This window comes from Jaculus jaculus, chromosome 7 (assembly GCF_020740685.1).
Source record: "Jaculus jaculus isolate mJacJac1 chromosome 7, mJacJac1.mat.Y.cur, whole genome shotgun sequence".
Taxonomy (NCBI): domain Eukaryota; kingdom Metazoa; phylum Chordata; class Mammalia; order Rodentia; family Dipodidae; genus Jaculus; species Jaculus jaculus.
The window spans coordinates 124794342-124809452 of NC_059108.1; the positions used below are offsets into that span (position 1 = coordinate 124794342).

At 43.2% G+C, this 15111-nt stretch overlaps 1 protein-coding gene across 9 annotated transcripts in view; it reads left to right on the forward strand.

Annotated features, from left to right (window-relative positions):
• Nucleotides 1-15111, forward strand: part of Smoc1 (SPARC related modular calcium binding 1) — a 168753-nt gene that overhangs the window by 87825 nt on the left and 65817 nt on the right. For all 9 annotated transcript variants that reach the window (XM_004649297.2, XM_045154953.1, XM_045154955.1 and 6 more), the window contains exon 3: nucleotides 381-493. In XM_004649297.2, coding sequence (XP_004649354.1) covers nucleotides 381-493 — 113 coding nt within the window. The remainder of the gene's footprint in view (nucleotides 1-380; nucleotides 494-15111) is intronic.

The following is a 15111-nucleotide window of genomic DNA, read 5'->3' on the forward strand; positions in this document are numbered from 1 at the left end:
AACTTCCCCCAAGATTAAACAGCATCAGTGTGGGCGCTGGGACCCATGGCCACGGTCTGGCTCCACGCTTTCAACAGCCAGGCCACGCCGCCTCCTTTCTTTACTCTAGGCTAGCCCAGCGAGCAGAAACTCTGACCCGGCTACAGAAATGGGTTCTTCAGAAAGCCAGAGACTGCTCACCAAGCACCTCACCAGCTTCGGCAGGAGGTTGAGCAGCCGTGGTAGCCTCGGCTCTCTTACTGTTAGACAAGCTGGTGTCATGGCTCCCGCTGGGTGGGGGCTCTCTCAGCAGTCCCGTCACGGGGCAGCCAGTTTGTGCCCCGGCTTCGCTGTGTGGAATCCAAATGAAACATGCACCGTACGCTCCTCTTCCCTTTTAGATGCTGGCCAGAGCAAGTGTCGCCTGGAGCGGGCTCAGGCCCTGGAGCAGGCCAAGAAGCCTCAGGAGGCTGTTTTTGTCCCCGAGTGTGGCGAGGATGGCTCCTTTACTCAGGTGAGGCCTCTTGCGGGACCGAGAGAGAGAGAGAGAGAGAGAGAGAGAGAGAGAGAGAGAGAGAGGAGAGGAAGGTGTCCCGGGAAGGCAAGGGCTGCTCGGGCACCTTGACTTTTTGGGAAATGTCTGAGTGAGTGGCTCTTTGACGTCCCTTCTGCACTGCCTTCCCCCTCCTGGGCCCTCCACGCCGCTCCTTGCCAACTGGCACTGGGCCCTGACAAGATGCATGGACGTCCGAGCCAGGAAATTGGCATGGCTTGGTCCTCGTCCTCCCTGCTGGCCGTCTCCTCGGAGGGCCGGACCTGCGTTTTTCTCTGCTGTCAAATGTGGGCTGATTATTTTCTCTTAAACCTGCCAGTTTCCATGGGCAACCCTGGTATTCCCTTCACTGTTTATTGCTACCCCTCCTCAGTCCCCTGCTGCGTACCCCATCCTTAAGCGGAGCAGAGTCCTCTCTCGGCACAAAGCACGCCCCTCTCCCGAAGTCTGCGTGAGTACGTGTGTGTATTCCTGTATATGCGCTCAGTTTTCCAGATCTCCTTTTAGCTGTCCCACTTCTTATCCTGCTTCATCTTTTGGCCAGTAGTGCTTAGTGTAAAAGCAATGCAGAGTATGTTGACATTGGCCGGCTGCTTCCGAGACACAGCAGCAGGGAGACAATAAGGTGCTCCTCCAGGAAGCTTCTTGGTGGTTCCCTCCTGCACAGGAGCTTGCGGCTGTGGGATGGGGGCCTCTGTGCTAGCTGTATGAAGGCCCTGTTATAACGAGAGCCGGGAAAGGTCACTGCACAGACTGAGCTTAGCCTGGTTGGAGGTGGTCTTGGTGCTTGCAGCATTTGGGGGAATCCACTGTCTCAGAGCTGGGGGCAGAGGTTTTAGTTTTGTTTTGAAAGATTTATTTTTATTTATTTATTTATTTATTAGAGACAGTGTGGGGAGAGAGAGAGAAAATGGGCACACCAGGACCTCTAGCCACAGCAAATGAACTCCAGATGCATGTGCCACCATGTGCATCTGGCTTCTGTGGGACCTAGAGAATCGAACCTGGGTCCTTAGGCTTTGTAGGCAAGTGCCTTAACCACTGAGCCATCTCTCCAGCCCACAATTTTTTAAAAATATATTTTATTTATTTATGTGTGTGTGTGTGTGTGTGTGTGAGAGAGAGAGAGAGAGAGAGAGGGCACATGGGCATGCCAGGGTCTCCAGCCACTGCAAACAAACTCCAGATGCATGGGCCCCCTTGTGCATCTGGCTTATGTGGGTCCTGGAGAGTCAAACTGAGATCCTTTGGCTTTGCAGGCAAATGCCTTAACTGCTAAGCCATCTCTCCATCCCTGGTTTTAGGGTTTTTAAAAAATATCTTATTTATGTGAGAGGAGAAGCAGAGAGAGAGAGAAGAGAGAGAGAGTGAGAGAGGGATAATGGGCATGCCAGGGTCTCTAGCCACTGCAAACAAACTTCATATGCACATGTCCCACCGTGTGCATCTGGCTTTATGTGGGTCATGGGGACTCGAACCTGGGTCCTTAGGATTCTCAGTCAAGCACCTTAACCGCAAAGCCATCTCTTCAGCCCAGGTTTTAGGGTTTTAAAAGCTTCTCTGATTCTGGATCAATGGGCAAATGGTGGTCTTTGGTCAAAGAGGCTTCAGCTTTCACTTCTTGACTGGGCCCAGGGGATTCTTAATTTCAGGCTGACTCTGTTGGGCAGGGTATATTTAAGTGAGAACTTGACTTCATTGTTTCTCAGTTGATTCAAACATGCAGCCAAGCTTCAGAATTCTGGGATAAATTGACCTTGGCCACTGATCCTGGTCAAGATGCTTCTACTGATTTTTTGTTTAAGGGTTTGCATAGGTGTGGGAGACAGTGTCACTATCCCCACATACAGAGGCTGCATCAGCAGCATGATGTGAACTGGAGAGCTGTGTTTGGGCCCAGAGTTCCCCAGGCACACTGTGCTCTCTTATTTTCTGAACTGGCAACTTCAAAGGAGACTCTGAGATATGTCCTAGGACATGGGGTTATGGTTGGAGCACAGTACCTGGCCACGAGACCCAGCCCCACCATAGCAAGTCACTGAGCTTCTCAGGGTAGGGTTTCCTTGTTTGAGAAATAGAGATGACTATCTCAATTACTGTTGTGTTACACGCATGTGATCTACTATTATTAATACTATACCAAGCTGGGTGTGGTGGCACACATCTCTAGTCCCAGAACTTGGGAGGCTGAGGTAGGAGGATCACTGTGAGTTTGAGACCAGCTTGGAGCTCTAGAGTGAGTTCTAGTTCAGCTGGGGTTAGAGTGAGACTCTACCTCAAAAACAAATTATACCATATAGTGTATGTCACTCTTATGTTATGTTATGTATTGCTATTATTAGTGATTATTATTTTAACATGCTTGGTAAGACCATGATGAAGATTGAGTAAGCTAAAACATGTAAACCACTTAGATCCTATAAATTCCATGTTTATTAATGTTATCATCATGTTTCCCATCTCCGTGGTATTTCTAAAACATAAATCTTACTAAGATTTTATAGGTGATACCACAAATGGGGAGGGGGACCCAAAGCCTTTTGTTGAAGCTTCTCAAATTTGGAAATTGATGAGCCTTCCCTCCCATCGATCTATTTACTGTTTACTCATGTAAAAAAAAAAAAAAAAGAATGTGGTGATCTTTATATATATTTTTTAAAGTGCATTTGAACACTCATATTTCCCAGGAGGAAATTAGACCTGTCTCGGGTTAGTTTGGGGTCGAAGCAGGGGGAAAGGTGAAGGGGAGGAGGGCAGAGTTGCAAGCAGCTGTTTTTCCCTTTTCTGCTGGCTTGTGTCGTTCTGAGTGTGCTGCTTATGAGAACGGTTGACCTCTGCCCTCTTGATTCTGAAGTGTTTGCTGCCTGGTGACGGACAGCCGCTAGCCAGCTTTTGTTCTGGTCAGGCCAGGCCGGACCAGGTGGTTTCTGCTGAGAGAAAGGAACTTTCAGATGAGTCCGAGATGACTTGCTAAATGCGAGCGCCCTGGAGCTCAGCGGAGGCCGTGCACATCATCAGGTGGCCCTTGTCTGTGTGACATGCTAAGTACTGCCATGTGTGTCCATGGCTCGGCTGGGCTCAGTGGACAGCCAGATAGCACTCAGTGGCTCATCCCGACTCAAGTGATTGAAATGGATGTGCTCACCCCCGCCCCCCACCCCGCTGATCAAAGCTGCTGCCTTAACCTCATGAAGCGAGAGCGCCTCTTCGTGCGTGCTTCAGTCTACACCGACAGGAGGCCAGGATGCCACGAGACAAAAATGCTTGTCTCCTTCCCGTGATGTCCATCATCAGCCAGACAACCTTCCTCTCTTTGCGACCGAAGCCTAGAGACAAGCTGCACGGTTTTTCTGTTCCTTCAGATATTGACACATACACATCCCGGTGTTAATAACACACTTATCCCAGGGAAGTAATTACACGCGACGTTCTCCTGAAGTACATGGCAGGAATGATGGGACTTGGCTGGGATCGGGTTTATTTGGCATGGGACACAGCTGGAGGCCACATGACTGGGTTGGCTTTAATGGGATTCATGTGGGACTCGGTGACCACTGTTCTTTCTCTTTGTTTCCTCTTGTTCTCTTTCCTCTGTGTGCCCAACTTCAGCTCACACACTCTTCTCTTCTTCTTTCTCCCACAGTGACATTCAGGTCTGCATGTAAATCACACTGGACTTGTATTTATTTGAGAGAGATAGAAAGAGGGAGGGAGGGAGGAAGGGAGAGAGAGAGAGAGAGAGAGAGAGAGGGAGAGAGAGAGGGAGAGAGGGAGAAAATAGGTGCGCTAGGGCCTTCAGCCACTGTATACTAACTCCAAACACATGCACCACCTTGTGCATCTGGCTTGTGCAAGTCCTGGGGAATAGAACCTGGGTCCTTTGGCTTCACAGGCAAGTGCCTTAACCACGAGGCAATCTCTCCAGCCCCATGTTGGATTTTTTAAATGTCTCAACACTTAGGCCAATCCCACATCATTAAATCAAGTTCTGGGAGTGGCATCTAGGAAAGCCCTCCTTATCTGCAGTGATTTCAGTACATGTGGTCAGAATTGCACACCACTGCTAGAAGGGCTTGGTCATTCTGGTTCCTCGCATGCATCATTGGAATGTGGGGTTCAGCGCTTCGGCCGACCTGTGAAGTCAAGTCCGAGCTGCGGGCTTTGTCCTTTTCTGTGCTCTCCTCACCTCCTTTTCCTTCTGGGTGTGGGGAACTTAATTCCTGACATCTGTTCTACCAAGTCCTCTGCCAAGTGTGTGTCTGGTGCCCAAGCTGATTAGCTGTCATCTCCTCCGTAGCGGACGGGTGTTGGGTTGCCACCGTCAGGAAGTTCTGGTGGGCGCTTGTCAAGCGTGCACATCCCTGGATGACGATGGTGGTCTCTGAGTGCTGCCGGGTGCCGGGCCTGGAGTTTTGTATCTGCTAGTCTTCATTCACCACACCTTTCTGAGATGGTTATGAATATCATTGTTTATAAAGAAAAAAATTGTAGAGAGTTTCTGGGGCGTGAATAGTGATCAAGTAGAAGCCAGTGAGCTTAGAAAGGGTTTGTCCGCAAGCCCGCTTAGCTGCAGGCCTGTGCGCCTAATACTTCTATGCTGTCAAAGTGGACTTGATGCGTACGTATTTCATTTTCATCGCCATTGTCATCCCAGAAGTTCCTTCTCGTGTTGCCCAATCAATCAAAACACATTAAAAAACCTCTCTTGATTATGGAAATTTTTTAAAGAGGACAAGAAAAAAGTAGGGATAATACTATAATGAACTCCATGTACCCGTCACCAGTTTCAACAATGACTGACACGTGGCCAATTCTGTTTCATCTTTGCCTCATTTTCATCTCCCACCCCAAGCTGAATTGCTTCAAAGCAAATCCCCAGACACACTATCTTTTCATCCCAGACAGGCTTTTTTTTTTTTTTTTTTTTTTTTTTTGAGCTCTACTGTGTTCTGGGCTTTGTGCTGGTTGCTATGGAAGATTTAAAAAAAAAATGTGACCTCTGCCTTCAAGGAGTTTACATGCAGAAAAGATAGGGAAACAAATTGCAAAGTAACTGTATGAACAGTGTATATGTGTAACCGATAACACACATTTCAAAAGCCCATTAACAAGTCAGCTATCTGGAATTCAGAATGGATTTTGTTGTTGAGAAAATAAGCCCAAATTTGAATATTCTGACCATAGAAACATGAAACTGAAAGCAAATGGCACATATTAACCTTAATGACACAGAGCTAGTTTTATATCAACAATGCTTGTAACTTGGAAAGTAAAGGAACCTAGCTCATTGTGCTCAAGAGATATCTACAAGCACAGCACGCAATAATAAGTATCAGTAAGTGAGACTTGCGACGTAGCTCAGTGGTAGAGTGTTTGCTTTATATGTATGAGGCTCTAGGTTCAATCTCCAGTACCAATAAAAGAAATAGCCAATAAATGAATAAGAATGATGTCATCTTCTCTACTAAAGATATAAATAAAAATAATGATTTTGCTTACTAAGCTTGTACAAATTAGAAGAGGTGTTGTCAGAGTTGAATGGAGTGACACCATTATCCCTATGATACTGTTGGGAAATTGGCACCAAGTTTTTAAGGGGATAATTATGTAATATGGGTCATAAGTCAATTTGGATCCTGCAATTTCACTTCTAGGAATTTATTCTAAAGAAACAATTAAAATGTGTGAAAAGTTTTGGCCATAAAGAATTTCCATCTACGTTTTTTTAAAAGTACATATTTATTCGCACGCGCGCGCGCGCGCGTGTGTGTGTGTGTGTGTGTGTGTGTACATCAAGGATTTTTGCTGCTGCAAACGAGTGCTCATTTGGCTTTACGTGGGTGGATGGAGAATTGAACTGGGGCTGGCAGGCTGTACAAACAAGCAAGCACCTCTAACTGCTAAGCCATCTTAGGAACTTAGCTGAATAAATAATTATAAAGAAGTATTTTCATTTTTTTTCTAAAATGTAACTTTTCAAGCTGGGTGTAGTGGTGCATGACTTTAATCCCAGCACTCGGGAGGCAGAGGTAGGAGGATCACCGTGAGTTTGAGGCCACCCTGAAACTGCATAGTGAATTCCAGGTCAGCCTGCACTAGAGTGAGACCCTACCTTGAAAAAGAAAAGGGGTAACTTTTCCAGAAAAGTTATCATATTATATAAAAATTCTGATAAGATAGAAATATGTAAGGTAGAAAGAAAGAAATGAGTGAGGTCATATTTCTGAAATAGCAACAATTAAATCCTTTAAGTCTTTTTCTTGTATGCAGATATTTATCATCATTTAGGATAAAATAGCATTATAATGTTGTTTTTATAACATTTTATTTAATTGTATAGTGGATTTACTTTTAGTTAAATTATAGCTTTTTAAAAAAAATTCCTGCATTTTATTCTATTATATGGCTGTATATCTTGTATATCTTGGAAGGTGTGTCTTGAGTCAAAAGTACATGTATATAGTCTTTAAGCCAACATGCATACATTCAACCAAATTGCTTTCAATAAATGCTCAGCAGCAATGTGGCTGATTAGTGGCAGTTATCAGATAAAATCTCAAGCTATTTTGATTTTTTTTGTGTAGATGGATTGAAGTTCTAATAAGATTACAGGATATGAAACGCTATTCATTATGCCACTTCTAGTGAAATGTATTATATTTCCTGTCTCTGAGCCCCATATTCCAGAAACAGTGTTTCTTAATATATCTCTATAGGCAAACTAACAACCTTTCCTGTTTTTATTCATTCTAATGACTGCTGTTCCCACCAATGCATTTATATACTAATTTTCAGTACTAAACCATATATATACATATGGTTTATTTAAGCATATATATATATATATATAATATATATATATAAAATATATATAACATACAATATCTATATTATATACTTATAACTTCTATGCATGTACAGGGTAGGGGTCATATGAGCTGTTTTCTTCTTGGTAGATGCTTTTGCTCTGAAGTTGGAAATCCAAAGAAAAAGTCATGTGGATTCTTGATAGACAGTAAGTTTTGAGGGCCTTGAGTCAAAATGTGGAACAGGTCTTGTTTCTTTTTAGTGCCCCCACTCCAAACCACTCTCACAGTATGCATGTCTTCCTTGTCGTCCTGAGTTATGCGATCAGTTTGCCTCAGTAGTGCTTTGGTTTGACATCTGGTTTTCTGCCTTCCAGATTCTTAGCAACTACTGCAGATAGCAATGCATGACACGAACTGTAAGCCTTTGTTGATCTAGGCTGAGGAGGCATTAGGAGGCTGGAGGGCCTAGCATCTTCATGAAGCAGCAAGGATTTGTCTTATTGGTGAGCTAGAAGTCTGAGAAGAGTCTAGTGACTATGGCCTTTTGTCTTGCTGTAGAGAAATTTCATGAAGAGCGATGTTGTGGATCTTTCCTCAGACAGTGTAGACGCAGATGATGTTCCAGCTGAAGTACAGGGACTGGGATGTGTCTGTAAGCAGACCTGTTGATAAGCTTCTTCAGCCCCAAGTGGCTGCCCTACTTTTGTTTGGATGCCCCAAACAAAGCCCTGTTGTGAATAGTTCCCTGAATTAGACTTAGCCTTCCAGAGCATGTCCAAAACGCTCTCCTCTTAAAAAAATTTACTTCCCCCCCTCCAGTCATACTGTTAAAAATTCAAATTTATCCTATCTTTTCTGCCTAGATAGTATAAATGGTAAATGGTTCTACTGGGTGGGCATGGTGTGGCTTTTCTTTTTCCTTTTTGTTTAATGTTCAATAAACACATTGTTATTATTACAATCTGAATATCTACTATGCTAAAGACATCTTACGACTTGTTTTAAATGTGTTTTTTTCATCTTATTGCTTTTGTTACAAATAACCCACTGTTTCACATAGATAATATATACAGAAACACCCTGTAGTTAGCATGGTTGCTGCTCAGCAAATGTTAATTTTTTTTTTTTCCTCTTTAAAAGAGGTCTCAGGGGCTGGAGAGATGGCTTAGCGGTTAAGCGCTTGCCTGTGAAGCCTAAGGACCCTGGTTCGAGGCTCGGTTCCCCAGGTCCCATTGTTAGCCAGATGCACAAGGGGGTGCACATGTCTGGAGTTCGTTTGCAGAGGCTGGAAGCCCTGGCACGCCCATTCTCTCTCTCTATCTGTCTTTCTCTCTGTGTCTGTCGCTCTCAAATTAAAAAAAAAAAAAAAAAAAGAGGTCTCAGATTGTAATTTGAGAGAGTTGGGCCAGCACAGAAGTTGGCAAACTCTGGCCTGTGGGCTTACTCCCTATTATTGTTCTTTAAAAATAACAGCTCTATTGAGACATAATTTGCACAACATAAAATTTACCCCTTCAAGTGGATTTTAGACTATTCAGAGTTGTGCAATAGTCACCACTATCTAATGCCAGAACATTTTCATGCCTCAGGGTTTCATTCCTTATCAGTCCTCTCTCAGCTCTTGGCAGCTACTCATCTACTTTTGGTTCTATAATTTTCTTATTCTGGGTGGTTCATATAATCAGTGGTCTTCTGTAATGGGCTTCTTTTAACCAGCATAACGTAGAATAAATCAGCACTTCATTCTTTTGTATTATCAAGTAAGTCTGTTGTGTGGCCATATCTCATGTTGTTTATACATTAGTCACCTGAGGGGCATTGGGTTGTTGGCACATTTGGAGGTCATAAAGAATGCTGATGTGAGGATTTGCAAGCCCTTTTGTTCGACATATGTTTTTAGTTCTCTTGGTATATACCTAGGAATAGGATTTCTAGATCATATGGTAGCTCCATGTTTAAGCTTTTGAGGAATTGCAGACTATTCTCCAAGGTGCTTGCATCATTTTACATTCCTACCAGCAATGGATGAAGGTTCCATCTTCTGTCTATCTTTGCCTAAAGTTGTTATGTTCTGTCTGTTAGAGTCATTTTCCTGGGTATGAATTAATATGTCATTATGTTTTTTAAACTTTTTGTTGAAAACTTCCATACGTCCTTATGCTTTTTAAAAAAATGGCTAACTGGTGTGCTAGGGCCTCAGCCACTGCAGTCAAACTACAGATGCTTGTGCCAGCTAGTATGTGTGACATTGTACTTGCCTCACCTTTGTGTATCTGGCTTATGTAGGATCTGGAGAGAGATCAAACATGGGTCCTTAGGTTTCGCAGGCACGTGCCTTAGTCTCTAAACTATCTCTCCAGCCCAATAATTGTGCTTTTGATTTGCAGTCCTCTTAGTGACTAGTGATGGGCCTCTTTCATGTACTTTTAGGCCATTCCTATACACTTGGAGAAATATCCAGTCTTTTTTAGGTCAGTTATTTGTTTTTTATTACTGAGTTTTAAGAATTATTTACATAGTCTAAATATAAGACTTGTCAGATACATGATTTATAAAAATTTTCTCCCATCTTGTGGATTTTTACTTTTATGACAAGAAGTTTTAATTTCGAAGTCCAACAATCTATTTTTTTAATTGCTTGTGATTTTGTTAGTGTGCCTTGGAAACTATTTTCTAATCCAAGGAAACAAAGATTTAGTATTATATTTTCTTCTGAGAGTTCATGGATTTTGGTTTTTACATTTAAGTCTTTGGTCTGTTTTAAGATATATTTAGGATCTATTTTTTTTTTGTTTGTTTTCTGAGGTAGGATTTCACTTTAATTCAGGCTGATCTGGAATTTATGTAGTCTCGGGGTGGCCTCAAACTCACCTCCTACCTCTGCCTCCCAAGTGCTGGGATTAAAGCATGCACCACCATGCCTGGCTTAAGATCTATTTTTTTTAACTTTATTTTTATTTATTTATTTGAGAGTGTGAGAGAAAGAGGCAGAGAGAGGGAGGGAGAGAATGGGTGTGCCAGGTCCTGTAACCACTGCAAATGAACTCTAGACACATTTGCCCTCTTGTGCATCTGGCTTACATGAGTTCTGGAGAATCCAGCCAGGGTCCTTTGGCTTTGCAGGCAGACACCTTAACTGCTAAGCTGTGTCTCCAGCCCTTAAGATCTAGTTTTATCTTTCTTTTAAAAAATTATTTATTTATTTATTTATTTATTTATTTATTTATTTATTTAGAGAGGGGGAGAGAGAGAGAGAGAGAGAGAGAGAAAGAGAGAGAGAGAGGGAGAGAGAGACATAGAAAGAGAGAGAATGGGCATGCCAGGGCCTCCAGCCACTGCAAACGAACTCCAGACACATGTACCACCATGTGCATCTGGTTTACGTGGGTCCTGGGGAATCAAACCTAGGTCCTTTGGCTTTGTGGGCAAGTGCCTTAATTACTCAGCCATCTCTTCAGCCCTTTGTCTCTTTGTGTGTGAAGCAGGGGACCAGCTTTACTCTTTTGCATATGTATATGTAGTTACTTCAGGATTACTTGAGGAAAAGATTATTATTTTCTCTTTAATTGTCTCAGTGCCCTTGTCAAAACTCAGTTGACTATAAATGTGAGGCCTCATTTCTGAGCCCTGAATTCTGTTCCATTGAGCTTCATGGCTAGCATTATGCCAGTGCCTCACTGTAGCGAGTTTTGAAATATTCTCCTTCCTTATGTTTTCTTTTTTTTTTCCACATAGGGTCTTACTGTATGTAGCCCAGGTCATGCTCGTGCAGCAAGTTCTCTTAACCACGGAACCATCTCCCCTGCCCTGAGAGAACTTTTTATAAGTCAAGCAGTGTGCAGATGGAAAGTCTGACTCAAAGAGGACTGAACTTTCCGTAGTGGGATGCTGGCAATCCCGTAGGGATACAGAGGGGTTACCCACACAGTAGGTCTGCAGCCAACACATTCATGAAAGCTGTAGGCTGAGCTATTGCCACATCCATATTCAGGGCTCTTATCACTCCACCATGCATCTGTATAACATGCCAGAAGGTGACCTTTCAAGCCAGTCAACTAAACTTTCTTGTGAAAATGGAAAGGATAATTTTTTTTTTTCATGTAAAAGTAGGGAAAGGAAAGGGATGAAGATTTAGCTCACTAAAAGAACACTTGCCTAGCAAGCACAAGACCCTGGGTTTGATCCTCAGCAATAGTCAAAAGAAAGAAAAAAGCTGGGCGTGGTGGCGCATGCCTTTAATCCCAGCACTGGGAGGCAGAGGTAGGAGGATCGCTGTGAGTTCGAGGCCACCCTGAGACTCCATAGTGAATTCCAGGTCAGTCTGGGCTAGAGTGAGACTCTACCTCGAAAAACAAAAACAAAAACAAAAACAAAAACAAAAACAAAAAAAAAAAAAAAGAAAAAGAAAAAAGAAAAATTACAGGAACACAAGTAGTAAGTGGGAAGACAGAAAAGTTCAGGTGAAGGTGAAGTCAGTCGGGCATGGTGGCTCACATGTGCAATCCCAGCACTTGGGAGGCTGAGGTAGAAAGATCATCATACATTCCAGGCCAGCCTGGGACTACAGGTAAAATCCTCAGGCTGGGCTAGAGTGAGATGCTGCCTCAGAAGAAAAATAAAAAGTGAAGTCAGACATGGGAAACAAAAAACAGACCGCCTGTCACACAGCGGGTTACCTTTGTCCTGCCACCACCTTGATTTTTCAGTCCTGATCCGAACAAAACTCCCACATGTGAGGAACTTTTTAAAATTTATTTTGTAAACATAAGAATACATTTGAGAGTACCCTGCATGCATGTGGGATGGAGAATACTGGGGAGAACAAGGACATGTGAATCCCCAAGGAAGGGAGAGCTGATCGTCTATCTGCCATGAGACGGGTCACCTATACCTCATCTTTTCGGGCCCAGAAGTCATTACAGGAGAAGCGGGGACATGAATGCTGCTCTCACGGCTTGCCTGAAAACCAGTTCCAGGGAGGTGGTGACACTGTTTACTCAAACCTCATCAAAACAGAGTCCCAGAGTCTACAGAGAAAGCAACACCAAGTCAGATCCCTATCTTGTTTGCCAATGCACAGGGAACATTGCTGAAGGTTGGAAGAGCCTCAGGGTGGGTGGGAATAGCTTGAGACAGCATGTTTCCCCCATCCCTGAAGAGACTGACTGATGCCTCTTGATCCCCACAGTTAGTACCAATAACCCCACACCAAAGAAGACCTATAGCAGAATTGGGGTGGGAGTCTATATGTGTAGCTTTTTTATTTAAAAAAATCAATAAATTAAAAATGTATCAATATTTAATATTCCCCTGCCAAACTGGAAATGATTTGAGATGAATAAGTGATGCCAGATTTGCCGTTTGTAGTCACCAGAGGGACAAGGGTAACAAACCTAAAGTTTCTTGAATCCCTGAACCTCCAATGCTCTGTTTTATAAACTCTCTTTATGGGTGTGCTAGAGGGATGTGTTCAAACTTTTTGGAAAATATCAACAACAACAAAATCTCCTGATCTTGAACCAGAAAGGATGGTCTTAACACTGAGATGTAGGGGTCGCTTATGAATTCCCACCTTACTTTAAGTATCAGGAGCCCAACATATAGCAGGCTTGTAGAATTACATCTTCTGAGACAGAGGGGTCCTTCCTCCCCCAGATGCTCTTACCCACTGCTTAAGTTCCATTTGTAATCTCACACCAGTGACAGGAAGCTTGACCCACAATGGCCAAATTCATGATGCATTTTAGAATCGTCTGGTGAGGAAGGCCTGTATATTGAATTGAGAGTTCTGTTCCTGTGATTTCTAGTCATAGACTCCATAGACTCTGTAAATCATGGGACTTACAGAACCTATAGAAATCCTACTTTCCATAGAAAGGTTTGAAGATGGACATCATTATGTCCTGTGAAATCCTCATTTAGCCAACAAATGCTTCTTCTTCTTCTTTTTTTTTTTGCCCTGAAAAAAAGTCATTAATTCTGTCACCCATTCCCACATCCTAGGGATTAATGTCTTTTCTTCTGCCTTCCTTCTGCTCCATCTCATTTGCATGGCCTTTCTGATAAAGCTTCCCCTCTCAAACTGGGCACAAGATTTCTGATATGCTCGTGAACACTGGGATGAACAGGGCTATCTTTTGTTCTGACGTCACGTGGGCAGTCATGACATGCCATCAACTCATAAAAAGTATAGCCAACAACTCCCATATTTGGGAAGATTTGAAACTGCAGAATAATTTCCTTTGCATCTTCTCTTACATTCTAGTGGACGAGGTAAATACTCTAAAAGGAAAATTTCTAGTTTCCAAACAAATAATCCTGCCTAGACTTGGCGTAGAGTCAGCAACAGTGTCTACAGCCAAGGGGAACAGCAGTGCATTGAAATCACAGCTCACATCTTCCTGACCAAAAGGGACGAGAAAAGGACAAAATCAGCATGTGCCAAGCACATACTCAACATCTGACACCATGTCAGGTGCTTTACAGATCTTGCCTTATTTGGTCTTCTTGATAACTCTCAAGGTGGCACCTCAACTTGATAGATAGACTTGGAGAGTTAAGGACTCAGGACTGGAGTAACAGGCAGATTAACGAGAAAAGTCAGGAGCTGGAGAGATGTCTCAGTGGTTGAAAGTGCTCGTTGTGCAAGAATGAAGGCCAGAGGAGGGCTGAGACCATTCAAGTTTGATTCCCCAGCACCCATGTAAACTAATGGATATGTCCACACATGTCTGTGGAGACCAGAGACTAGAGAATTTGCTGGTGCTTGAGAAAAATGACAAACTCTCGAATCAGTAAGAGACTCTGGCTCAAGAAAAAACAAACAGATGGACAAGTGATGAAGGGAGACCCCACCATTCTCTTTTGACCCCCGCAGGTGAGTGCATATACCTGTGTATACCACACACCCCACATCACAATATGACACACTCACCAGACCAGGTAGTCATATCTCCACTGTCAAAAGACAGGAAAATACCTACACGCCTTGTGCTTTCAGTTGAACTTTCTTCTACTTGAAAATGTTTGTGTCTGTCCTTTCTTCACAAGGTTGGTCATTGTTTCTATATGATCAATCAATCCCATCCCTTTGCATATATGGTCCATTTTTTCTATTTTACAAAAAAGTCATGGGAAATAGATAGGGAGGAAAAATTAGGGGGCGAGGAGAAAATAAGAATGTTGGAAGGAATCCCAGTTGAAGGTATGTGGCAATTCACAGTGTATTTCTTAGGCAGTGTGGTTTGAAGAAGTGTTATTAATGAGGAGGAGGGGTTTGTAGAGGGAAAAATGTTCCAAACAGAGAAGTAAATGAGAACGGGGCACTTTGATTGTTGTCAAAGTAAAAGTTGCTATACTCATTCTGTTTTGAGCATAGCCCCAGCGACGGCAGGCTGTCTGTGTGCACAGTCTGTCTGCCCCTGCTTTTCTCCATGCTCTCCTCCCCGTTGTTCCCTGAGAACTGGTGTTTTCTATGCCTTTCTTCACCCACTGGTCACCCATTTGCCTATCCTGGGAGTGCTGGCCTCCCAGGTTCTCTCCGGGTGGTCAGGAGTTGGACTAATGTTGAAGATTAGTGGACTTAAAATAATTTTAGATTTGTCTTCATTTGGATGGAGGTTGAACTGCAATATATTGCTGGCCTGTTTATGTAAAGGACTTCTTGCCAATAATATTAAAGCATATGAGTCAGAGATGGAACTTATTTATCTAAGAACACAGTGTTTTAAAGTAGTTGGAGGAACACCAGTAATATCCAACCAGATAGTG